Raw genomic sequence first — 24,242 nt, 5'->3', positions numbered from 1 at the left:
TGGTAGTAATGGAACTACCCCACGGGCACACGCCTGATGACTCTGTCAGTGGTTCAGACTCCCTGCGATTTATTTTCCATTTGCATGTGTCAGAGCAGTTGAATGAGAAAAAAAGCCGACGTGAAGGCTATTTTCATTTTGATTTGCCAAGTTCCAAGCAAGTGTGAGATTTTGCATTTGCTGCTGAGAAGCAGCAATCTGACTTAGCCTGTGTAGGAGAAACGTGCTGTGAGATGCTGGGGACAAAGGCAGGGGGGTGGTGGCTGCATGGGTGCTTTTGGGGGACATTTCAGACCCTAGCTCATGGTGGGGTAGTGGAGTGGAATGAGACCTTGTTGGAGAGACAAGTTTCCTGCCTTCTTTTTTGATCTCAAAATACACAGGATGAAATGGAGGGAGGGAAAAAACAGTTGCTGATCGTATCCCTGTGCTGGTACAAGCAAAGTCCGGGTCCCGCAGGGTGTGTGTGGGCTCTGGGCTTTCCAGCTGTGGCAAGTGCTGCCTCTGCCCACACGTACTTGTGGTTGGTCACGAGGCTGCTAAGTGCAGCCTGTCTGTGCTTCATCAGCATCTCTGCAGGCAGCCTGCCCTGCCGCTGGACCTTCAGGACAGCCTCGTGGTGCTGCTGGCTAGCCAGCACAGAAGCAGTGGCAAATGACTGATGGAGCACTTAAACTGGCCACTGGCATCCTCCCACGAGCACGCTGTGTTACTGTGACTGCAAGTCCTCCCTGCTGGGCAGGAATCTGCACCACCAGCAGGATCCCTGACTTCCTTGGAGAGCTGCAAATGCCAGATCTCTTGCCCTTTCTCTCCAGCACAGACCCTTGAGGAATGTATGGAGCCTCAGGGCACGTTCTCCCTAATCAGACAACTGATCAAAACACCTGCGGTCACACAATCAGTGGGGCAGCTATCCAAAACCAGCGGACCTTACAAATTACTTGGCCCAGTTCCCTGCTGGCAAAGGTTCCTTTCAGAACTATTCTTGAGCCAGGGCACCAGGTACTCGCTTCCTTGATCAAAGGAAGTGAGGCAGGTGCAGCAAAGGCTCACCCCGACTCCAGAGCTTTCACTTACCAGTATTGCCAACTGTGACTACCTCCTCCAGCACCTTTTGTCTCCGGTGATCTTTCAGGGCTTCCACTATGATGTTGTAGGTGGCCCCTCTCGTAAGGCCGGTGAGCGTAGCACTGGAGGAAGTGCCGGGGACCCTGAACTGCAACAACAGCAATGGCACGTCAACAAAAAGGGAAGAGTGGTTACTCCTCAGGTGTCACCCCATTTACAAGACAGAAATGGTGTTTAGATTGACTTATGCACTATACTGTGATGCAGCCAGCTTGTTCCCCTCAGTGAGATCTCCAAACACCACTGAGTTAATTACTTTGGGCTGTGGTTTGTGATGGGTAAGTTATCACCATTTCAGGGAGACAGAAATGGAGGGGGAAAAAGGAGACTGGCTAAGCAAGTCTTCAGCTTGGAGGAGAAGAACCTGAGTCTTTGAAACTCTAGAGCAAATTCCCAGTTGTCTCCCTGACTACCCCTTTCCCTGGTGAAACGTTGGTACTGACAGCATTGCAAGGGCTTTGTTTTGGCCATTTTGTCCTGTAGCCTCTCTGTGAATAAGAGCAGTGTTTATCCTTCCTGCCCTCAGCTGCATTAATAAGTCTAAGCCAACCCTGCCTGCCACCCCTTTAGCACAGCAGAAGGCTGGAGGCCCAAGAGTGAGTCCAACACCATCCCCGCGCTCAGGCAGTTCGCTTACCTGCAAAGTGTCTTCGTCCTGGCTGACGGGCTGACATGAGATGATGTACTCAGTGCTCTCCAGCAACGGCCTCCAAGAGATGGTGGTCTGAGAAAGAGCCTCCTGCCCCGTGGTGTCGTTGCGCCTGGGCCCCCGGGAGTGAGGGTAGGAAGGTTCAACGATGATCGGCACTTGGTACCCGGGGATTTCGATGGCTTCGTCCACATTCGGTGGCTGCCGCCTCGACCCTGGCCTAAGGGGAGTTGCTGTGGTGGGTACAGGCCGCCTGTAGCCGTGCTCCTCAAAGAAGACTTGCTGCCCCTGGTGTCCTATTGTCTGGGGGTGCCCTGAGGTGCCTGGAAGTTGGATACCATTTCCATTGTCATACCTATTGTTGGTGAGGTAGGGGGTCCCCTCGTCGATGGAAGGTACGTCGAGAACGTCGGGCTGGTTGGGGTGCGGTCTGGTAATCAACGTGGGAAGCTCATCTAGCCAAAGAAAGGTTAGAAGCCATAAAGCAAAGCACGGCAAATGAACAGTGGTAAATCAAACAGCTGCAGTGGGTGCTGTACACTGCTCCAAGCAAAGATTAGCAGTTGTCCCAAGATGCAACACACTTTTTATGATCTCATTGTGATTACCGTGAAGGCAATGATTTCTCTCTATATATATTTATATGGCATATAAATATATTTATTTCATACATGAGCATAAGAAGTGTGTTGGTATGAATTTTTCATACAGCAGAGCAACAGTTTTGAATACTGCATCCCAAAGAAGCCACCAGTGCTCAAACTGAGAAGATGTAATTACAACAGATATTCTGAGGTTATCAATTAAGAAAACCACTGGTGTGCAGTAAGAAACTAGCCCCTAGATGGCATTCAGATATCCAGAGGGTATTTTGCAGATACCTCATTCTCAAACTGTGGAGGGGGTGAAGAAAGAAATACAATGGGCAACAAATAAGTGGATTCTGCCTTTGATGGTATAATAAGCTAGAAGGAAATGAATATTAACCTTAAATTAATTATGGATTAAGTACCCAGCCCAGAATCAAGCACCAAGCATGTTGATTTGTTCTTGGTATTCAAACATAGCCAAAAATCATTCAAATAACTTAGGAATCTCACCTCCTGCATCCTAGAAAGGAAATCCTCCATACAAAGCCTATTTGACTCAAAAAAGAACGGCTAAATGGTGTGAAAACAGGATATTTTACATACTACTGCTATTTCATTCTTGAGTTGGTATTCCCCAAGAGGGGGGCATCACCTCCTGTTAGCACACAACAACCACCCAGAGCTTTGTTTTACCTGTCCTTTTTTTGCCCATCAGCGGTTCACTCTTTTGATTGTTCTTCACAGCAATGATATAGATGACATATTCAGTTCCTGGTTCCAAACCTAGGGAGGGAGGAAAGACAAAATTTTATATTTAAAGAGAGAGAGGGGGGGAAGGCCTAATGATAAAACATGATGGTCAGCTAAGAGAAGGACAGCTTTGTTCTGTTATTATAGTTCCTAATGAGAGACAGTGGTTTTATGGGCATGCCTGTCCTATAAACACAATACATGTCTCCAATCAGATCCGCTATCAGATCTGAACAATACACAGATGTTTCCTTCCCCTGCCACCACAACTGTTATGCACTCAAGCGAAAGAGCCCATGATTCTGGCACTCCGTCAGTCACGCATTCTGAAGACTCATGTTTTGTGTCTGCAGCATCTGCAATCCTAGCTGACAGGGTCAGATTTCAGCTTGTTCTGAGGAGCATGGGGCTGGACTCTTTGTACTGCCCCCAGAAAGCACACAGGAACAAAGCTGGGATTTTTCTGCACAGGGAGGGAGGGAATTCCTTAGTGCTTTCTGTGCAGTGATGTCCTTTGCTGTGGCTGCACGAGCTAGTGGTATATTTACACCTGGTAAGAGGGCAAAGGGTGTTGAGAGGATGGAGTCAGACAGTTCCCAGCTACTAGTAAAAAGAAAAACAACTCTTAAGCTCAAGTGCATCAAGTGAGGATCTCCCGAACAAAGCAGAGACACGTACCAGTAATAGTGGCCTCGGTGGTGCTGGGCCGAGGGCGAGGCAGGAGCTCCTTGGCTGGTGAGCCAGGTTTCTCGTACCTGATGATATAGCCTGTGATCTTGGCTCGGGGAGGCTGCCAGGTAGCCAGGAGGGAGTTGCTTGTGGTTGTAAGGAAACGCAGGTTGGAAGGAGCATCGATAGCTAGGTGAAAACAAAAGGAAACAAGTCAAGTGCAGGAAAGGCAAGCAGATTTACCCAGACTCTCTCTTCTGAGACCCTTTTCAAACTCAAAAATAACATGTATTGCTGAGAGTCATAACATTATATGTGGTCAGATATGCACAACTTCTGCCCGCCCACAGGTGATCGCTGTATGAACATGAGCAGAGAAGTCAGGCAGTGTCATTACCTGTGGAGGCATCAATCACTACTGGGGAGCTGCGTGCATTCTCGTTCAGAGTGTAAAGGTAGATCTTGTAGTCAGTGCCAGGTTGCAAGCCTAAAATGAAGTTGAAAGAAACATTAGGTTTTCTTGCAAGAACAGTACGTACACTACAAAAGGCAGCTCCAGTTAGAAAAGAATCTTCACTGCTGAAGATTCTTCACACTATCTGTTGTAACGTTAATCTGAGGGAAATCATCTAAGAGGGAGCAAGACGTCTTTCAACAACTTCTTGGAGACTGCTCTTAATGACTCAAATATTTTTTCCTGTATTACACACATCAAGGCAATTCTGCTACAAAGCAAGAACCCAGCATACCTGCTGATGGCCTGCTGAAGCATCTCACTCACCAGTGATAGTGTAGGCCCTAACATCAGGGCTGATGGTCCTCTGGATGGGGTTCTGGCCACTTGCTGGGATGGCATCGATTTGGAAGCCGGTGATGGTCTCGGTCTTGGTTCTCCAGGTAATGGTGATGGTTGTCTCTGTGGCATCTGTCACACGGGCCCTGCGAGGGGGACTAACATCTGCACCAGAAGGAAAGTCTCCTGTCAGTACTGCGGGGATTATGAATCTGACCAGCTAAATGTTTGTGAAGGCCTTTGTTGGACAGGGTTTGATCCGTCTCTGGGCCTCCCCAGCCAGCACAGAATATTTGAGGAGGATCCCCCACTTACTTTCAAGAGTGGTCACCACCCCCTGGGCTGGTCGGCTGGTCAGGGAGTCCTTCAGTGCATACACACTCACTTCATACTTGGTTGCCACCTAGAACAGAAGAAGTTACACCATGTTATGACAAGGACCTGACAGGGGGAGAAATGCCCTTGCGTTTGGTAGAGCCCCATTTCTTGGTGACCAGTTACCGAGGTATGAAACCTTAAAATCAATCAGTGAGGGATTAATGGGATGATTCTGATTTCCACCTGTCATAAGAGACATGGACCCTGATAAACAGTAGTGTTGATAATGCTATTAGTGTACATGTGTGCACCCAGGAGCAGAGGAAATCCTGGAAGAAGCTTGGCATCCCTCATTTTGGAATCTCTGTGCTTCACAGCTCACTCTTCAGGAAAAGCTAATTCCTATCCTGTTTCTCCTGGGGTTAATGGATGCCATTTGCTATGATAAGGTGCTCTTGCTGTGAAGAAAAGAGAATAGTGGAAGTTAAAGCTTTAAGCATGGTCTTTAGTCTTTGACTGCATCAGACCGGGAGTCCACTTAAATTAGAATGTATTTTAAGGCTCACTTTTCAAAATGATTCATAAAACTCCTTAAAAACAGATCAGTAGCTTTTTAAGATAGCAGGCACCCCAAGAGCAGTGATTTTCAGCATTTTCCAGTACACGAACTACTGAAATGTTTCCAGTGGAGAAGATGGCTATATAGCAAATTTAAGCATACTCATAAAAGACCTGCATTTTTTACTTACATTTTGCAGATATCTTAGAAATAGGCAAGACTGCCAGATCTCCCATATCACAGCTTGAAAACCACTGCGTAAGGTCACTTTATCTGACCTCTTTTGTGAAAGATGAGTAAAAGCATTTTTCTGGGTTGTTGTTGATTGTGAACCTGATTATTTGCATTTGATTAAGGCATCCAGTCTCTGTGCTAAACCAGGGGGGAGGAGGAATGCAGATTCAGTAGGCCAGTTCCTCGCCTTTTAAAAACTCTGATAATGAATAGTTACAGCTGATGGCTAGCGAGACTTCAAATGGAGTCAGACCCCCAGGAACTGTAATGAGCTACTCCAGCTGAGGTTTCCAACCCAGGAATTTTAAACAGGTTCAAGTTTTAACATTTCCTTCTCATAGCACACCAAAACACACTTCTCTGCATCGCACAAAGGAAAGTTACCATTAATCCAGACACAACGGCAGATGTACTGTCCGGAGAAAGGTTGATTTCTTTCATAGGACCAGTCTTCTCTTTCGGGTTCACTCTGACTCTGTAGCCAGTCAGACGAACGTTTGGTGCATTCCAGTTGACGGTAAGACTGGTGGGAGTTACCTGAGTAAACTGCAGGTTTGTTGGAGGTGGGATTGCTGCAGAAATCAGGATTGGCACACGGTTAGTTTGAAGGAGATGATGGTCTCACATAAAACAGTATTCTGTCCTGAACATGAGACACTTTCAGGCCTGAAATACATGAGGGGGAAAGCAGTGTGCTTTCTGCAAACACAGGTGCACAGCACCATGGAAGGGGATAAGGCATTCAGGAGGAGATTCTCAAATCTGTGGTGAGCCTTTTCTGGAGAAATAAAGAGGTCTCATTGCTTCAACCCCAAAGTTAGGTGAGCAACAACACTGAGATACAAGGTGAATGCTTTGGGAGGTGTTTACACCTGTAATAGGCCAATCTGTTTTAATTCTTCTGCCTGCCTCTGCTTTTCATCACACGGCTGGTAGTTTAGTCCTGCTTCACTTGTCTCTCTCTGTTCGTTTCTAAAGCATGACTGATGTTTTACTAAAGTAAGTAGGAAGCAGGCTCAGGAATCGCAAAGAGGATATAAAAATACTGCCAAATGCAGAGGGGAAGCATTTTACAGCCACTTACACAAGTGTAAATTACTACACAGAGAGCAAGGCAATGGAAAAGCAGAGCTGTGGTGGCCATAAGGCTCATCACAAGAGGCTGTTTGTGAGCTAATATATCTGATATCTTTAAAAACAAATGCTTGCATAACACAGGGAGCATCCAGTGAAACCTCTTGCCTTACTGTTTGTAATCCTCAGGCTGTAAACAGGGAAAAATATTCCTTACTATAGTGCCCCCTATTAGCATATTGCTGTGAAGTTTTCTAATTTTATAGACTGGAAATAAAAGATGTTTCTCCCTTGCTGCTTTCCTCAAGCAGAGCTCAATCTAAAGGCCATAAGAGCCAATGGAAGTCTTGAATGGCTTCAAATACACTTCTGAACAAGCCACAAAGGGTGAGCCACAGTGAGTGGGCTTTAAAAAATTACTCCATTTGCATTTCTGGCAGGTAGTCAGCCAGCTGTTTCAATCATTACAGCACTTTGCTTAGGTTTAGTGCAGCAATCTGAACACTAGGAACCACTGTCCTCATTACAGCCCCGGAATTAGAGTGCCAACTTTTCATCCACAAATGAATGGGAAACCTTTATTACAAAGGTGCTACCGCGACATGTCTGGCACTGTGCAAGCTTTGTGATGAATTCCATATTGCTAGAAGTAATTGTATCTCAAGGAAGAGTTTCCTTTTCCTTTCTCACAAAGGACTTTTAAATGCGCTCTGCTCTGGGTTGGCTCAGACTGGCGCATCAGGGAATGCGGTCTCCTGAACAGAGAAGGCCCTGTTCTTGTGGAGGTGATGTGAGTGCAGGGTGGGGGCATACACATGGGCTGCAGTCCTTAGGGCAGTGCCAGTGAAGAATGCGGAAGCTCTAAGACTTCTGAGTCAAACTATCTCCAAGCTTTTCACACTGATCTGCTCCACGAGGAGGTGAGGACGCTGGGGGCTGGAAGCTGCCCTAATCTCTCTGGTTTTGGTAACTGCTTCTGGTCACAGGGCCCCCAAACCCTACAGACAAGACAAGGGTGTGGAGAGAGGGTATTCCCACCGGGCACTTGTCTCCCTGACTAGGGACTGAACATCACCAATCCACACAAGGACTGAGAAAAGGCTAATAAGGTAACATCCCTCCTTTCCCTGCAATCTGCTCCTTCATTCCAGCTGGTTTTTCCTGCATGCTGCAGGCTGATTCAGCTGGCAGCCAGCTCTCCAGTGCCAGCTCCTCGTCTCTCAGAGCAATCACATCCCCTTTGCTGCCCCCGGGGGCTTCCCCAGGGCCGAGCACCAGCAGCACACTTTACCCAACGGGGCAGAAGCCGCCGCTGCCATGGCCTGCTGGGCGTGCAGTTAGAGCTGTACCTGTGGACTGGGTCCCAGTGAGGGGCAGGCTCTCCATGTCATCGTATATGGCAACGATATTGATAGTGTACTCAGAACCTGGCCTGAGGCCATGCAGCTCAGCAGTGTCTTCTTCGCCACCTGGGGCCGGCAATAGCTCATGGATTCCATCCTCAGGGCTTGAGTAGGTCACCCTGTACCTGGTGACTTGCCCCTGCGGGCTTTCCCAAGCAATTTTGATGGAATCAACATCCACCTCAGTGAATGTTAGTCCTTTAGGGCGGTCAATGTCTGTTAGGCAAATTAACGGTAAGAGGTTAAGTGATAAAAAGCAGGTTGTGGGTGAGGAAAATCAAAAGCTTCTCTATTACATGCAAAGCAGTTTTCGGTTTTGCGCGGGCGAGAGGGTACTTGATTCTCCTCTGTGCTGCACCTTGCACACATGCTTACGCCTGTGCAGAGTCAGGCTGACAGTCTGCGGGTGCCAGACAGCAGGAAGGCACTCTGAGCCTCGCTGAACACCTTCGAGGCAGCCGGGACCCCGCTCTGTACCTGCATCTGAATCCCCTTGGCACTGGAACCCCCTTCAGACACCTCCAGCAGCATTAAGCTAGCTTCAAGTGGTCAAGAGGAAAGAATTAAGTATCTGGCCATCTCAAGACCTGTTTCGTCAGAGCCAGTATGTGGTGCCCAGTGCTAAAGGCAGCCAGACAGCCCAGCTGACTCGGTAAGTTTGCGTTCATGCTGCGTTAGCTTTTCACTATCGTCAGCTGCTGTGCGAAGCACCAGTCCGAGGAGAATCAGTCCCACTATTTTCTTTCATAAATTAACATCCAATTAACACACTTATCAAGAAAATTACTCGGTATATTACATTTTAAGATATCAGTTAGGAACAGAAAACTTTTCAGCTCTGTATTGAGTGCACAGAATGTCCCCAGGTGCAACTGGGTGATGCACACACTTACTAATTAGACCAATTAATTAGATTTTCCTAGAAAGGAAGCCTGGTGCTAGACTGCAAGGTAAGTGAGCCTTGCTCCATACAAGTCTACTGTGGCTACCACAGAGCTATACCCATCTGTCATACATAATAAAAGGAACTATAATGCCATTTTTATATTGCCTCCAAATTATGCTCATCTAAAGGATTGAAACTTTATTTGCCATTTTATGTTAGTCCTGAATTTTCCACATTTTCTAGTTGGCAAAGATGATTTTTTCCAGGAACTTTTTGGTTTGAAATTGATGTGAACTTTCCCCTTCTCTGAAAAGCTTCAGGGAACTGTCTGTTGTCTTTAGGACAGTCCTGCAACTATTTGTGCCTGAGCTGTGGTTTTGAATGCAAGCTTGAACACAGGAATAGTGTATATGGAAATCCCTGCCCCAGAGATGTCCCTGAAAAAGGCTCTTTACATCAGAGGCACCCTTCTGAATTTATTGCACGTTCCCTCTTGCCTCCTCTGTGCTCAGAGCAGTACTGTCCAGGCAGATAAGAGCAATTGGAGGGTGGCTTTTTTTTTCTTTTGGTAGTGCCTAGTCACAAATTCTTGGTAACTCATTACTCCTTTGCACAGGACAAATGCTCCAAGTTCAGTCCAGTCCCTTAGCAGTAATCACCTTTGCCAACTAACTCCATAAAGGAGATCTTTGCTCATTTTTTTCCACTGATTGGCTGAAGGCAAAGCCCAAAGACACTTCGTGGCTTTAGTGAAAGAAAATTGGAAGCGCAGCATTTTGTGGGGTGGAAAACTGCATTTTGCCAGCGTCTGGGGGAGAAGGACTGCATTTTTGCCAGCATCTGCAATTTAGGTGCGTGGTACTTATCGCAGGGCAGGCCACCTCATATTCTCCTGGGAACCAGGCACCTGCCGCTTGGCTTCACTGGGGATGTGATACTGCATGGTAGATTCAGACATCAATAAATAACCTGTGTTTTGTTACCGCAAAGTGAAATACATACTGGTGACAGCTGTCTCCACCAAGGGGAGGCTCTCTCCGTTCTGATTCTGAGCGTAGACACTGACCATGTACTCAACTGTGGGCTGCAGACCTTCAATAGTGACTTGTGTTTGATCTGGCAGGGAAAGAACAACATTAGTCTGTCTGCAGCTGCACAAAGCTGTGGAGAACTGGCCTCCAAGCACTCTTGGATGAAGGACCTATATTAGTCATTTTGCGATTGAACATTAAAATGAGACAAGTTTGACACATCAGGTTTAAATTCTGCTTGCACTATGCTTCTCTGGCAGTGCAGGACAAGGCACCTGCAATTTGCACCTGCTCAAAGGCCCCGCAGCTCAAAGGGAGAAGATTAACGCAGTAGAAAAAGCAAGATCTGACCAGTTCTTGTTGTTTTCTGCAATAGGATTGACCATTAAGCCCAAATGCAGCACAAACATGCCTGAGTGATGAGATCTGCAAATCCCACAGAACCTTCTGCCCGTGTTCCTAAGAGCAACCTGAGAGCTGGCTGGCCCTTTATGATCACAAGATCAAGGGACAGAGTTCCATATGCTGTGCCTAAGGGACAATTTGACCCTCTGGATTTTGGCGGAAGTTTTGCTGGATGGTAGAAAACCCAACAGCATTCACTTAAAAATCCAGATACCTCTTGGATACACTGAGATTGCCAAGAACAAACCTTTGCAGCAGAGTGGCATCACAGAAGTGTCCAGTTTTCAGGGCAAAAAAGTGCCCTAGCTTCTGCTGCATGAAACTTCATTGAAGTTACCAGGATGGAAAAAAAGTGTAAGCAGGAAAAAGGTTGATTTGGAGCATATGCCTAGCACCTGGTAGTGCTGATTCTAGTGGTCCAGTCTTGCGTGCTTTATAGACCTGTTGAAGGATGTCGTGTACTCTTACCTGGAGGGACATTTTTAGTTTTTGTGGGTCCATGGCCTTTCTTGGGGACAGCTGTCACCCGATATCCTGTGACTGGGGATGTTGAAGGGAGCCATCTGATGCTGATACTGTTGTCCTGCACATCAGTAACTTGCATCTGGGATGGTGTGTCTATTTCTGGGCCATAAAAACAGGTTTTCTGAGTACAATTCTACAGGAAACTCTCCCTCCACTGTTACCTCCTAGCTGAATTTTTATTTTTCTCTCTTTTCTAGGCTGTGCTTCTTGGAACAGAAAACATGAGGGACAAATAAATAGCAGCATGTTAGCCCAGAGCAAAAAGGTCTTAACCATGCTATATGGATGACCTGTATAAAGGTTGGTTGAGGATTTCTGTTGTTTTTAAAGGTTACTAAATGCTTTCATCTGCAGCTACGGTAGGAGTAGGATTATGCTAGATTCAGACCAAGAGTGAGAAGAGAGTCCTGGATTTAGAAATTCAGGTCTCATTGCAGTCACAGTACACCAGAAGCACCAGAGTGGAGCCAACCAGGACTTCCTCTATAAAAGCCCAACAACATTTCTACTCCACAATGAACAGTCAAATATTGCTTGTCCCCATCCAGGCTCCACTTGGTCTCCTCTCCTCCAAAAGTCTCAGTCTGTGATCCCCTTCTGCGTCAAGTAATTATCATGCTGGGACACCATTATATGCAGCTCCATGGAAAATGATGTGTTTAAAACACAGCCTAGGGCTTCTAACAGAAAACAGGAATCAGTGACAACTTTACGGGGATAAGCCAAAACATTGTTGTGTTTTGTTTTTTTTTGGTGATGTTTTTGTAGGGTTTTATCATATAGACAGGTCTCACCTGTTTTGTAGGTGACAGTAACTGGCTTGCTGCTGGCAGGGCTGTCTCCACGACCAGTTACAGCATACACGGTGATAGTGTAGTCCACGCCAGGTTTGAGGCCAGTGATGGTAGCAGTGGACACGGTGCCAGGCACTGTAAACTCCTGTACAGGGCTGCTTCCACCTAAAGAGGATGACGTGAAGAAAAAAAAATGTAATGGATCTCCTCAAGTATACATTTTCAATCATAAAAAAACAGGACAATCTTAGATGCATTAAGTTGAAGAGAAGATGATGTTGATATCAGTGAATTTTGCGTCAGTTTTTTTCAGTCCAACCCAATGAAAAATTAAATATGCACACAGAACCACCTCTAAAATGACTGGAGTGTTCCAGATGTTCCTTTTTGCAGGGGGCAGATGAAGATAATTTGCTCTCCTGCATAAATAAACCTTGTATTCGACAATCTTCTTTAAACATGCCGCAAAGATCTCAAAGAGAGGGGTTTTTGTCTGCTGCAGTCAAACTGTCTGTGCTATTTGCTGTGGCTTTCTGATAGCCTCAGACTAGATCTGCTGGTCTGCAACTGCCAGAGCAGCTTGCCCTCACCTGTTTCACCGTAAGTGATCCGGTAGTATCGGACTGTCACTGCAGGAGCATCCCAGGAGATCACGAGGCTGGTTGGGCTGGTGGGGGTAACTTCCAGGTCCCTTGGAACATCAGACACTAGAAACAGAAGTGAGAGAGTCTGAACATGACGTACATCGGTTACAGATCACACCCATTACACTGTACTTCTCTGCTTCTCATCGGTCTTAGGTCTAGCCCTGTGCACACATCTACAAGTGATGTATCATATCTGCTTTTAACAGCATCTACCTCACTAGAGGACACCCAAAATCCTCAAGGCAACTTTTAGTCAGCTTACTCGTCCCTCAAGGCTTGCCTGTTGTTTGCTGGCCGACCAAGGGCACGCTCTCCTCCCTGCCGTTGATGGCGATGATGCTGACCACGTACTCGGTCCCTGGGAGCAGGTTGGTAAGAGTGATGGAGTTCCGGGAGGGGGGCACGCGGTCCTCCTTGGGCTTGGTAGGACCATGCTCTGGGTGGTACCGGATTCTGTAGCCGGTGATGGTGGCACGAGGAGCAATCCAGTGGACGGTGAAAGAGTTGGCAGTTATATCCGAGAAGTCAAGGCCAGTGGGGGAATCGAGACCTGGGTATTTCAAAGAGACAAGAGACTGAGCTCCGCTGAACTAATCATCACCACTGTCTTGTTGCATGAAGCTCCGTACCATGACTCTGCCATATCTTAAGCCAAATGCTATTCAGCTGTGGAACTAAACACACACATGTTCAGGATCAAAGCAAGATAAACAAGTACGGGAACACAACTGCAGGAAAGTGTACGGCAACTTTGGTCAACATCTGAAGTCTTCTCTAAATAAGCAGCCTGACTTGTTTTAATATTTGTTCTTACACAGACAACACAACATAAAGCAGCACACAACCAGCAAGCTCTGTTACAGCTGTAAAACAAAAGTCACTGATGGATACAATAGGCTCTGCCTGGGCTCACACAACTGGTACATTCACGCCAGGGTCTATGATGCTCTATTTCGAACCAAAAGTTGTGGCTCACAACTAATGAGATATTAGACATCCTAAGATTTCCCAAGTTGTGGATTTGCATTGCTCTTTGATATCTAGCTGATGGTCTGTCAACAAGGTGACCACACAAGCAAGGGCAGCAAGGTCAACTTAATGGATGACATTAATTAACGCACATCTTATGGTCTGTCTAAGTACCTGTTTTCTGGATTCCAGACAAAGGTGCACTCTCATGTTGCTCAGAAACGCTGTAGACTCTCACAAGGTATTCAGTACCAGGGAGCAGATCTGTGGAGTTTAAGTAAAGGGGTTTAGACATTTCTTTACTAATGACTAGAAGTCACTTAAAAACCTATGCAATTTTAATTGTGTTTATGGGGGGTAATCAGGTTTTACCTGATGGAAGATTCAAGCTTTTGGGACAATCAAACTTAAATCTTTTTTTTGTGGCATTACTGTTGCCAGAAATATGTTAGCCTAAAGGAGCATGGTAAGCTGTATCACTGTGTTCTTGTGTTGTGGGGACTGGCTAGAAGCAGTGAGATTTCATCACAGCCCCTTCTACCTATCTAGTTATGCACCAGGGTAAAGCTTTAGCTGATATAAACTAAAACAGAGCCAAGGATTTTCAACACAGCTATTATAATTCACATGAGCTTCCGATCTGGACCCTTATTCTAAAAAGAGCTACTGTATTTCATTCAACCAATCCAATTCCAGGATGGGGAAAAAAAGCCTTGAAATAAAACACAACTTTTGCACCAGCAAAAATTAACTCAGTTTTTGAAAAGCACCCAAGATTCTTTGCCACGTCGCCTGAAGTTCCAAACAGTATTTATCTTCTGGTCCCAAACACACAGAACCAAAGGAACAATGACCTTTGGAACATTCTGATCGCCCCCTCTCCCCCTCACACACACCTCTGCACTATAGGTCCTTGTCTTCTTTGGCAAACTAGGAGAGTAATATGTATTTACTCTTAATACCTAACCAGGCTGCAAAGCAAAGCAATTACTCCATACTCTGATACACCACCGTCCTTGGACTGATGCGAAAAGCTTTCCTGTGGTTTGCTTTTAACTTAGTTAAAGCAAGTGGCCAAAATCCACCTGTGAGAGTTTGCATGAGGCTACTCTGACATCAGCTTGTATCAGCTGGGAGTTTGGCCAGTTATACTTACAGCAGTTTTCTTTTTCCCCTCATCTTATGCCATGTCTCCACCCATAAACAAGGGGCCTCTTATATTTGTCTTATGTAATTCTCTTACTTGTTAAGACCACCATGTTGTCAGAGGGTGAAATTGTCAGCTCTGCAACATCTTCGTCCTTCTTCACAGGTGAGTAGCGCACCAAGAAGCTGCTCAGCACGATGGAAGTTGGAGGAGTCCACGTCACTCTCATAGTATCAGGCCCCACGTTAGTGAAGCGGAGGTCAGTGGGAGGAGGCACAGCTACATAGCAAAGAACAAATATATATTAATCTTCTCTGATACATAAAAGTTGATGGAGACACATGTTTAGGGAGTCACTAGAGAAAATATCTCATGCATAACAGACTACTGTGTCAGATCCATGCAAACAGACTTCTAGACTACATTTGGTTCTACTACAGTTAAGAGAAAAATACGCCTGTACTGCTGTCAGGCTCCTTTAGCCTCCTGGCATTTCCCAGTACTTTAAATATACCCTGCAGGGCTAATTTGAAAACAAGGTAGCAAGTTTCAGTAACGTGCTTCTTGCAGCTGGATTTCATATTACAGATGTGGAGCCAAGAGAGGTTTAAAGTTGCCATACAGCAGCTTACAGCTGGAAAAGTCATCTCATCTAGAATTCATACATGCACACACAGGAGAGGAGAGGGTATACCACTAATTTCCTATGACTACTTCTACTTGTGTTGAAGGATTTACAGCCTCCGGATTTTCAGACACAATAGGAGTTCATGCAAGAACCAGTTTTCAGCTCGCCTTCTGCCCATGCACTACAGAGACCCTTGACGGTGTGACATGGCTGTCAATGGCATGTCCTCAGGGAGTGGTGTTTCATCTGCATCCTGTAGGGCATTGTGGAAAGAGAGGGGCCACCACTGAAACAAAGTGCTAGAGGCTCAAATAGCCTTCAAGGCTACAGATAAGCTGGAGGGTGCCTGCTGAACTGCTTCACCCTTTGGCACTGATTTTGGGGGAACCACAGTTTAAACGTCTGGTGTATATATATATATATATACACACACATGTTTCACAGTCTCAATTCCAACTGGATCCCAGAAATCTGAATGTGATTGAAGCTTGCAAGCCTGCAGCCATTCACAGTGTTAAAGTGCCTCAAATTAGAAAATTGAGCAGTGCATATCCAGCCCCAGCTGCCATTTAGAACAAGGATTAAGCTGGGTTTTTGTCTGTTCTTCCCCCAGTGAGTGGCTCAATTCCTCTTTGGACAAAGCCCCGTCATCCCAACAGCTAGTGACAGCATGAAACACCGTCCATGTCACGAAACACAGAAGTTTTCAAAATTCACCAGTTTGCTGTGTCAGAGTGGTAGGGGCGCTCTCTCCGCCATTAATGAGTGTGATTACACTGATGTCGTAATCAATGCCCGGCTCCAAGCCTGTGACTGTGTAGTATCCTACTGAGGAGTCCACAAAATCTTCAAAAATAGGGACACTTTCTCCTGCCGCAACTACTGTGATGCGGTACCCAATAATGGTGGAGGCATTTAACGGGGTCCACCTCAGGCCGATGCTTGAGTCAGTTATGTCAACAAAGCTTAGGTCAGTGAGTTGGGGCACCTCTAATGAGTTAAAGAGCAAACGGGAGAGGCAAAGACATACAGAGGCAAAAGAAAGACAGGGGAGAAAAAAGCAGTGTTCATCACTATTAACATTGACAGAACTGTGGAAGCAATCATGGTGATATGAAGATTTTCTCTTAGGGTTTGGGGGAAAAAGGAATTTGGGGAAGGGGAGGGTGTTGGGGTATTTTTGCAATTTATTTTGTACCCTTCTACGCAGTCTTCAGCTGCCTCACTGGGCAGACAGAAGCTGAAACCCGGATTTCCCCCAAGACAGTGTTCTTTCAATTCAGACAGAATTCATACAATTTTCAAAAAGGCCTGCAACAGGCCAGGCATTTATGAGAGAAAGAACCATCATTTTCTGACAGAGGAAAAAAGCACACCCCAATTATTTTTTCAGAGTTAAAAACAAAAGAACAAGGTTTATTCATGTATAAATAAAACCAATATTAGTGACTGACCTAGAGATTGTGTTGTCTTGTTCAAACGTTAAGTTTAACTTTTATCATTGGGATCATAAAAAATATCAACCCCTTTAAAGGGGATGAACTGGCCTACACCGCCAGCCAGTGAGAACCCTCATAAAGCTTCAGTGAGGATCACCCAGTATCCAAGCTACTTACACTGGACTTGGAAAAAAAGTCTCAGATACCTGTAATGGCTTGAGGGTCTGGCCCAGAATTCCTCAAGTTCTACTTACCACTAACTGCTGCCAATATATGTGCTAAAAAAGATGATCCAGAACAGTGAATAATAAAAATACATTTTGGAAAGATGACAAATGGTTAAAAATGAGCTTTAGATGGTATTCTGTAAGAGTGAGAATGTCCCCATAGTCAGCGGGTATGCCTGGCACATGATGTGGCCGAGAGGCTGACTTGATTCTTTGGCTAAGTTTTTCAAAGTCTCAGAACTGATCCTCTGTAATGACCTCCTAGATATTGCCTACGTTTCTGTATGGCCAATGAGCACAGCTCTTCCTATAATTTTTCCTATAGATATTATTCCTAGAGCAAAGCTGTTCTTTTCCTGTATGTTAAGACCAACAGAACAAGGGTGCTTGTGTGTGTCAGTGTTAGATGCATCTTTAATCTACAATGGCCAAACCTTCAGCTGCTGAAGTCAATAAACTGGTATTGACTTGAGCCACGAGATTTGGCTGTAGAACTTTAGCCAGGTGATCCTGAAACCAGTGGGAGCTAATATCTGCCTTTCCTTATTCAGGATCAGATACTGGTAGGTGAGTGAAAGATTCAAGGCTCAGTATCAGTTCTGTTCGACTGTTACGTCTTAGCTTGAAAAGGAATTATGGGAGAGTAATATTGCAAGAGACTGGCTTTAATAATAGTGGTTATGTTCTATTTTACTGTCCTGTCAGGACAAGAGAAAAAAAAAAAAAAAAAAAACTTATTTTACAGAATAGATGCCAAAAATATCATTTTTCTGTAAAATCATTGTTAATCCACATGGAATGCATGTATCATATCACCTTTAAAGAGTGCTAAAAGCCAGAGACATACATTCTTAGCTCTTTCTCACACCAGAAGATGGAAAAAGGGCTAAAGCTATTACTGCCTTAATTATGCAGTATCACAGTATTAGTTGACTCCCAGGGAGCATACAGCACTTCAGTGAAGCATGGAAATTTTAAAGCAGTGTTATACGAGCAAGCAAACAGTAGCTGGCATCACTTCAGGGCTGAGCAGAAACAAAAACAAACAAACAAGGCCCTCACAAAGGAAAATGAAATGAAACCATCTGGGGAGATGGACATTAATTTTGCTACTGTGGCAATAAGGGTAGTTTCTGCAGTCATCTCAGCATGTAATGAGATGGCACAGACCACTTGTGTCCCAGAAGTGCTACAGGAGATGGACATTTCGGTCTCTGCTCTTTTCTCTGTTGGGCTGATCTTCTGCCACTATTGCTGCCAAAGCTTCCTTTGCTTGCATCCTATTCATACCTCTCCTCACCTACTTCTTACTCCCACTGGCTGTGCTCCAGATGCTGGGGCACTGCAGGGTCAAGTCAAATCTCTGCTGCTCTCCAGCTCAGTGTACTGCTGCCCCAGCCCTGTATCTCCTTAACACCATGCTGTCTATGGACAGAATGTAGGCTGCCTACACCAAAGTGGGTATAAAAGCTCCTGTCATACCCTGGCACACAGCTATTCTGTTTCTTGAGACCGAAGTCTAAGCCCTCTGCCATCAGAGTACTTGGAGTTCTGCAATGTAGAGCCCTCTGGCTCAACGATTTGAGTTTTGTGTAGCTAAAACTGCTGCTCATCCTTTCGTTACCTTGTGTGATGGTTTTGGAGATGGGGACGCTCTCCTGCTCGTCCTTGACTGAGTAAACACTGACGTTGTACTCAACACCAGGGTTGAGGTTTTCGAAGGTGCAGGTAGTCTGATCTGCACCTACCACTTCCTCCAAGGTGGAGCCCTGCTGCCCATCAGTAGGAGCAGTGGTCACTCGGTAGCCACTAATTCCTGAAATACAGATATCCAGTATGCAGTGAACTTGTGCTCTATTTGTATCAGGCATCAGTATAAATATCTGAGGCAAAAATTACATTTCACAAGTGATTTTGCCACCCTGAGCCCAGCAGGCAAGAGGTTCCCTTGCCAAGCACTCTGAAATGAGTTCTGGGGGCACACCACCCTCACAGCATTATTTCAGTTCCCTGTGAGACCTTCCCAAGCTCCAAAATCTCATGACATATCAGGAAGGAGAGATACATCTGGTAAGAGTAGAATTTTCAAAAGCCTTTCAATCCTTGTTTTATGGGAGCCAATTGTACAGCTCCCAACAGATTCTACAGGGAAAGATCTTGAACGCTTTCAGAAATTCCATGCTTATTCTCAATGGCATGAACTCGCTCTTCACTGCCAAAAGTCTTTTTTGGCTCTATTTTGCTTTCCTGTTTAAACACCATTTGGAATATTTGAAGAAATCCTTCAAATCCCTAAACCAGCTGAAATGATTAAAAGCATTTTAGATACCATTTTACATGGAATGCAAGCCATGAGAAGTTCTATGGCAACTATACTTAACAGTGAATTATATCTTTGGACATATCCAAAAACATATTTTTTTCCTTAAATGGTTCAATAGCAAGCTTCCCATCAAGATCTCAGGCACTGTAGAGTAAGCATTACCATTCTGGTACAACAGAGGGTTCAAGCACAGTGTGAATTCATATCGTTACCTGGAGTTGTGCTTCTGTCCCAGGAGACTATCAGGATTCCAGTATCAGGATTGGGCTCCAGGCGCAGGTTGGTTGGTGGAGACAGGGCTGCAAGCATTCAGAGAAATGAAGCATTTATGGCACTGAGAACCACACTAGCTCCCTCAGCATCCCTTCTCCCCACTTTCTGTCCTCACCCTTTAGAATCAGCTAAAAATATTATTCTGAAGCTGTGACCCTACGTTGCATGAGCTAGTGCTACTGTCACCTATGCAGAGACACCTTCCAGACCACAGCTGGAAGAAGAAACTAGGACTCCCAGAAGACAGGAGCACAGAGGAAGCAAGGGGAAGGAGTAATTATGGAAAAGCAGAAGTGTCATACGTGTAATCACTCTCCTGATGATGGGAGTCTCTCTCTCCTGGCCGTCCATCAGCACGGTGAGGCTGTAGGTGTACTCCACTCCTGGGGTCAGGCCAGAGATCACGATGCTGCCAGAATCAGAGATGACCTCCCGGGGAGCCTCTCCACCTTGGCTTGGGCGCACACCCAGCTGCGGAGAAACAGCAGAGCTTGCTTTTCAGTCTCAAATACTCCTGTCCCAGGTAATTATCAGCATCCTGACTTGTCATCCAATGTGAGGACCATGGGTCTGTATGCTCCATGCCAACCATTAAACCTGTAGCTTGTTTTAGGCAGCCTGAGCTCAAGCTGAGTTGTTCCATACCCTCTGGTTGGAAACCTGATCTGTATAGGCCTTCACGGTCCTATCAGCAAACTGACTGCAGAAATACAGCCACAAGGGACCACGAGGCCTGTAAATAACATGTCCCTCTGAGGAACATGATGTGAAGAGGACATAATTGCATCAACCTCTCTGATCTGCACCTGCCCCCAGTACGTAGAATATTTTTTGTACCTCTTTCATTTGTGCAGCATTCACTGTCCATATTTATCAGCTGTAATCGGTCCACCAAATTGCAAAGAAAAAAGACTGGATTTTGTTTTCTCCTACCTTGAAACCAATCCTTGGGGCAGGTGTCCAGGTGATGACAATAGAAGTCTCAGTCACTTCTGTGTTGAAAGGAGGAACAGAGCCAACAGGCTGATCTGTGAAGTGAATTAACAGAGATTAGCTGCTGTGCTGGTGATGAACAGTTGGAAAACACAACCTAGGGCAGTCCAAACAGCCAAAGCTATGTAGTAAGATGCTAAACTGTATTAGTTTTGAAAAGCAAAAAGACAGATAACCTCTGTCTGCTGCAGTATGCAAGTGGTCTAGTCATGGTCAGTGCTTTTGTTGTTCCTGAGGAAAACCAAAATATTGAGCCAGGCCTCCTAACTCCTCTATCCATCCAACCCCAAGAATTTGGCAAATACTGATTTTGGCATGATATCTGAAGTGTTCCTCTGAAAGCAGGTTTTTCCTTCACCCACCCTATGCCATTCAAACAGCAGAACACTACACCCTTGTTTGTCATCCAGCTGTCCTAGCTAGGACCAGCTCATCCCTCACACACATCTTCAGCTCTTTTGAAGTCAGAGTGAAAGAGTGCTCAAAGTCAATCCGAGGAATTTGTGGTCTCATTGATATCCGTGAGGAGTCCCACACAGAAGCCAAGGCTTTTGTGTATCCCAGAATCAGTCTAAATAACTCCAATGCACTTAATCTGAATCGACCTCATTAATACTGAAGAGATTGTTTATTCATTTATAGTCTCAAACTGGAGTGGTTTCATTCAGATCAGCCAGAATTTGAAGACAATATTCATCTGAAGATATCCAATCATATCCTAATTGAGAAATATTTATAGATAAGACTGTCTCTGTCAGCAAAAAGCACTTTGCCAAGGTCAACAGTGTTACTGTGGTGGTGAATTTAAACCCTTATTTTAACTTCATTGTTATAAAATAAACCACATTCCCTTTTGAAAAGAGGATGTGGTTCTGGGCTTGGAGGGCTTTGAGTTTTGTCAGTTTATATGACTGCATCATTATTTAAAAAGGAAGTCTACTTGCTCTTTCTAGACGCACACATGGTTTTTTCTACAGAACTGCTTTTACTCTCAAGATCTGCTTAGTATTTCTTCCATGGAAGCTGCACAACTGTAAGTGACTGAGATCTTAAAAAAAAGTGCGTAGAATGTAATTTTTGTGTTAATTTCTATAACTGCTGTTGTGTTGCCTTAGACAGCATGATTGGGCTTGAGAAATGACTGCCTTCAGCTTTAGACAAATAACAGATTAATTATTCCTTACTCGTTTTAAGGGCGCTGTTTGCTTTCCTTGATTTGCCATGCCAAAACCAAACAACTGGCAAGACCACGTAAAATTAAATGTCTTTGTCGCTCAGTTAACCAGAAACTGAGGTACCAGCAATGTTTCTACTTTTGTTTTTAATCATCAAAAAGCTGAAATATATTTTACTGAGAGCTTTTTGATGCAAATAACTCTTTTACTGCCAAAAAGTTCAGAAAGAAGAACAAGGAATATTTCCCAAGCAGTTCTGCTGGAACACCACTTCAAAAGGGATCTTCTGTAAACCAGTTCACAATAGCCACTTTCAGCACAAGCCTACAGTTTTGAGGAAGGGCCAGGGTACTAGGGAAGAGGAGTGTGTGCCTGTTATACTTACAAGTTGTGAAGACTCCAGTCTCTCTTGCGCTTTGCAAGTCTTCTTTAACTGCCACGAGGTACACTGTGTACTCAGTGCCGGGCTGCAGGTTCCTGAGAAGGTACTTAGTGGCAGCAGGTCCCACGTTGTAGGTCCGTGGCTGGCCTCCCCTTGTGGGACCTGCAGTCAGCCGGTATCCTGTGATCACAGCACGGGGCCGCGTCCACAACACGAGCACCGAGTGCTCCGTGGTATTGAGGAATCTCAGGTTGGTCGGGGCATCGAGTTCTGGAATAAATAAAAAGCAGAACATGCATCAGTTTTTTGGTTCAATCCCATCTCATCCCTACTTCAAAAGGGCTTCCACTACCTCGCATAAAAGCATGGGTGTAAAGTGAGGTGGTTGTGCCTGTATTTTAAGGCATTGGCATAACAGCAAGGAAGAGAGAAGGTGAGGGCCAGTAGGGAGCTGGAAATAGAAATGAAATAGCCATATCCATGTCTCAGTTCCACCCACTAATACGCACTGATCCTGGTTTTGGGCTCCAGCCAAAGAAAATAAAAGACTCCGTGCCACACAGATCTGCCATACGTGCCATCCCACAGGGCAGCCAGGCTCACAGCAGAGGCAAGACAGATGAACCAAACAGCTCAGAGGAATTGCCATAGTTTCTCATGAATGCTGAACATTTTTCTTAAATCATCTCAGTTTAGACTTGCCAGTATTAGCAAGACTGGAAACCTAACTTTAGACCCTTTTCATCTGGAAGGATAAATGTTTTTGAACCTTTGCCCAGTCCTCCTCCCTGCCCCTCCTCAAAATCCCTTCCCAAAACAAAACACCCCCCTGCCTTGTCCTTTTCATGACAAAATAACGAACAGTCAGCAGCTTTCTGGAGAAAACCAGCCTAGAGTTACTTAAAAATAACCACGCTGTGGAACTGACCATACAACAATCCTAAGCATGCTCATCTCTCCCACGGGAGTCATGCAACAGCTCTTATCAGGCTTCCTCCGCATTTTATCGCTACCTCTGGGAAGCTGCTGAAACCGTTCACCCAGAAAACTACACAAACAAGGGCCTGAAGTGGCACAGCTTCTGAAGTGCTGCACTCGAGTCCTCAGCGAGCAGCAGAGATGTCACTGCCTTCAGCTAAGGAGCTCTTGGGACAGGATGAGACTCAGACAGGGAACAACACTTGAGCAATTCCATCCCACAGCAGGCAGCGTGGCACCGGCTGCAGCAAGGAGTGGCATGTCTACATGGCAAGCTTCCCCACCTTTTCCAGTCCCCAGTCGCATGTTGAAATTAAGACCAGTGAGGAGAGGTTCCATCAATGCTCTTTTTTTGATGGCAAATACCTTTCCCAGCCCAGCAAGCAACATTTTTTGTGATAAAATTAATGTTTTCGTCACCCTCCCAGTGATTCAGAGCAGCAGTTGTTGCTCTTTTTCCCCTCTATGTGCTTGTTTTCTCCTTTTTTGGAGGGGGAAGGAAAAGGAAGCAAGGCCTTCCTTCTTCCATCCCTTCCGAAGATGAGGAAAATATTTCGAAGAGACAAAGGATGAGTGTGACTCTCCCTAGGCCCCTCTCCAACCAGCAGGCTGAGAGTCAGCTTTCTCTTTTCTTGGTACTTAGGTCTGTGTTGAGTCCCATCTGACAAGGATTGCATCTTTATCCATACGTAGTCTACAGTCAGTTCCTTTCTGCAGAACTTAATTTGACAGCTCTATTAGGCTTTTATCACTTCCTCTCCCCATACTGAAGAAAAAAGGGGATGATACAAAGCCACACACACACTTGGAGTTTGTTTGTAGACTGCTCTTTAACGGAAGGCCAAGAAGAGAATCACATTTACACCGTGGGAAGAGACTTCTGCTGTGGAGTTTTCCTTGGGAACTGTGAATGATTTCTCTTTCCCAGGACTTTCGATTACAGGATGCAATTTATGTGAATACTTTCTGAAGTGTGGTTTAGGCAGAGCAGTTAAGCAGATGATCACAGCCTATGGAAGAGGATTCTAGACATTTGTTACTAGCCCTGCGCTCTCTGAATCAAGTGTCTGTGCTCTGATGCACACTGCTGCTTGGGAGTTTCAAGATGGGCTCTACACCTACCCAAGGCTCCTGAAAACAACCACAAAACACTCACAGATCTGAGATTTGAGCTCTTTTTCCTACACACTTCTGAAAAAGCTCAGATTCCTAAGCTGCATGGTTCCTAACTTTATGGCTGTAAGTAACCA

General features: G+C 45.3%; 1 protein-coding gene across 13 annotated transcripts in view; it reads right to left on the bottom strand.

Annotated features, from left to right (window-relative positions):
* The window catches only part of FN1 (fibronectin 1), a 52,466-nt gene that overhangs the window by 4,880 nt on the left and 23,344 nt on the right, over positions 1-24,242 (bottom strand). For 2 of the 13 annotated variants that reach the window (XM_072041266.1, XM_072041265.1), the window contains exons 20-42: positions 22,018-22,284; positions 20,398-20,492; positions 19,767-19,935; positions 19,404-19,490; positions 18,493-18,684; positions 15,920-16,192; positions 14,671-14,853; positions 13,602-13,691; positions 12,739-13,008; positions 12,402-12,518; positions 11,812-11,976; positions 10,961-11,116; positions 10,059-10,172; positions 8,117-8,386; positions 6,078-6,265; positions 4,898-4,985; positions 4,571-4,747; positions 4,187-4,276; positions 3,799-3,978; positions 3,064-3,153; positions 2,136-2,235; positions 1,769-2,000; positions 1,081-1,219 (exon numbers count right to left, since the gene is read on the bottom strand). In XM_072041266.1, coding sequence (XP_071897367.1) covers positions 1,081-1,219; positions 1,769-2,000; positions 2,136-2,235; positions 3,064-3,153; positions 3,799-3,978; positions 4,187-4,276; positions 4,571-4,747; positions 4,898-4,985; positions 6,078-6,265; positions 8,117-8,386; positions 10,059-10,172; positions 10,961-11,116; positions 11,812-11,976; positions 12,402-12,518; positions 12,739-13,008; positions 13,602-13,691; positions 14,671-14,853; positions 15,920-16,192; positions 18,493-18,684; positions 19,404-19,490; positions 19,767-19,935; positions 20,398-20,492; positions 22,018-22,284 — 3,732 coding nt within the window. Of the gene's footprint in view, positions 1-1,080; positions 1,220-1,768; positions 2,236-3,063; positions 3,154-3,798; positions 3,979-4,186; positions 4,277-4,570; positions 4,748-4,897; positions 4,986-6,077; positions 6,266-8,116; positions 8,387-10,058; positions 10,173-10,960; positions 11,117-11,811; positions 11,977-12,401; positions 12,519-12,738; positions 13,009-13,601; positions 13,692-14,670; positions 14,854-15,919; positions 16,193-18,492; positions 18,685-19,403; positions 19,491-19,766; positions 19,936-20,397; positions 20,493-22,017; positions 22,285-24,242 lie in introns of all 13 variants that reach the window. The other 11 variants (XM_038182473.2, XM_072041263.1, XM_072041272.1 and 8 more) reach the window with 7 other exon arrangements.

Source organism: Anas platyrhynchos, chromosome 7 (genome assembly GCF_047663525.1).
Source record: "Anas platyrhynchos isolate ZD024472 breed Pekin duck chromosome 7, IASCAAS_PekinDuck_T2T, whole genome shotgun sequence".
Lineage (NCBI taxonomy): Eukaryota > Metazoa > Chordata > Aves > Anseriformes > Anatidae > Anas > Anas platyrhynchos.
This window is presented reverse-complemented; position numbering and strand designations above follow the sequence as displayed.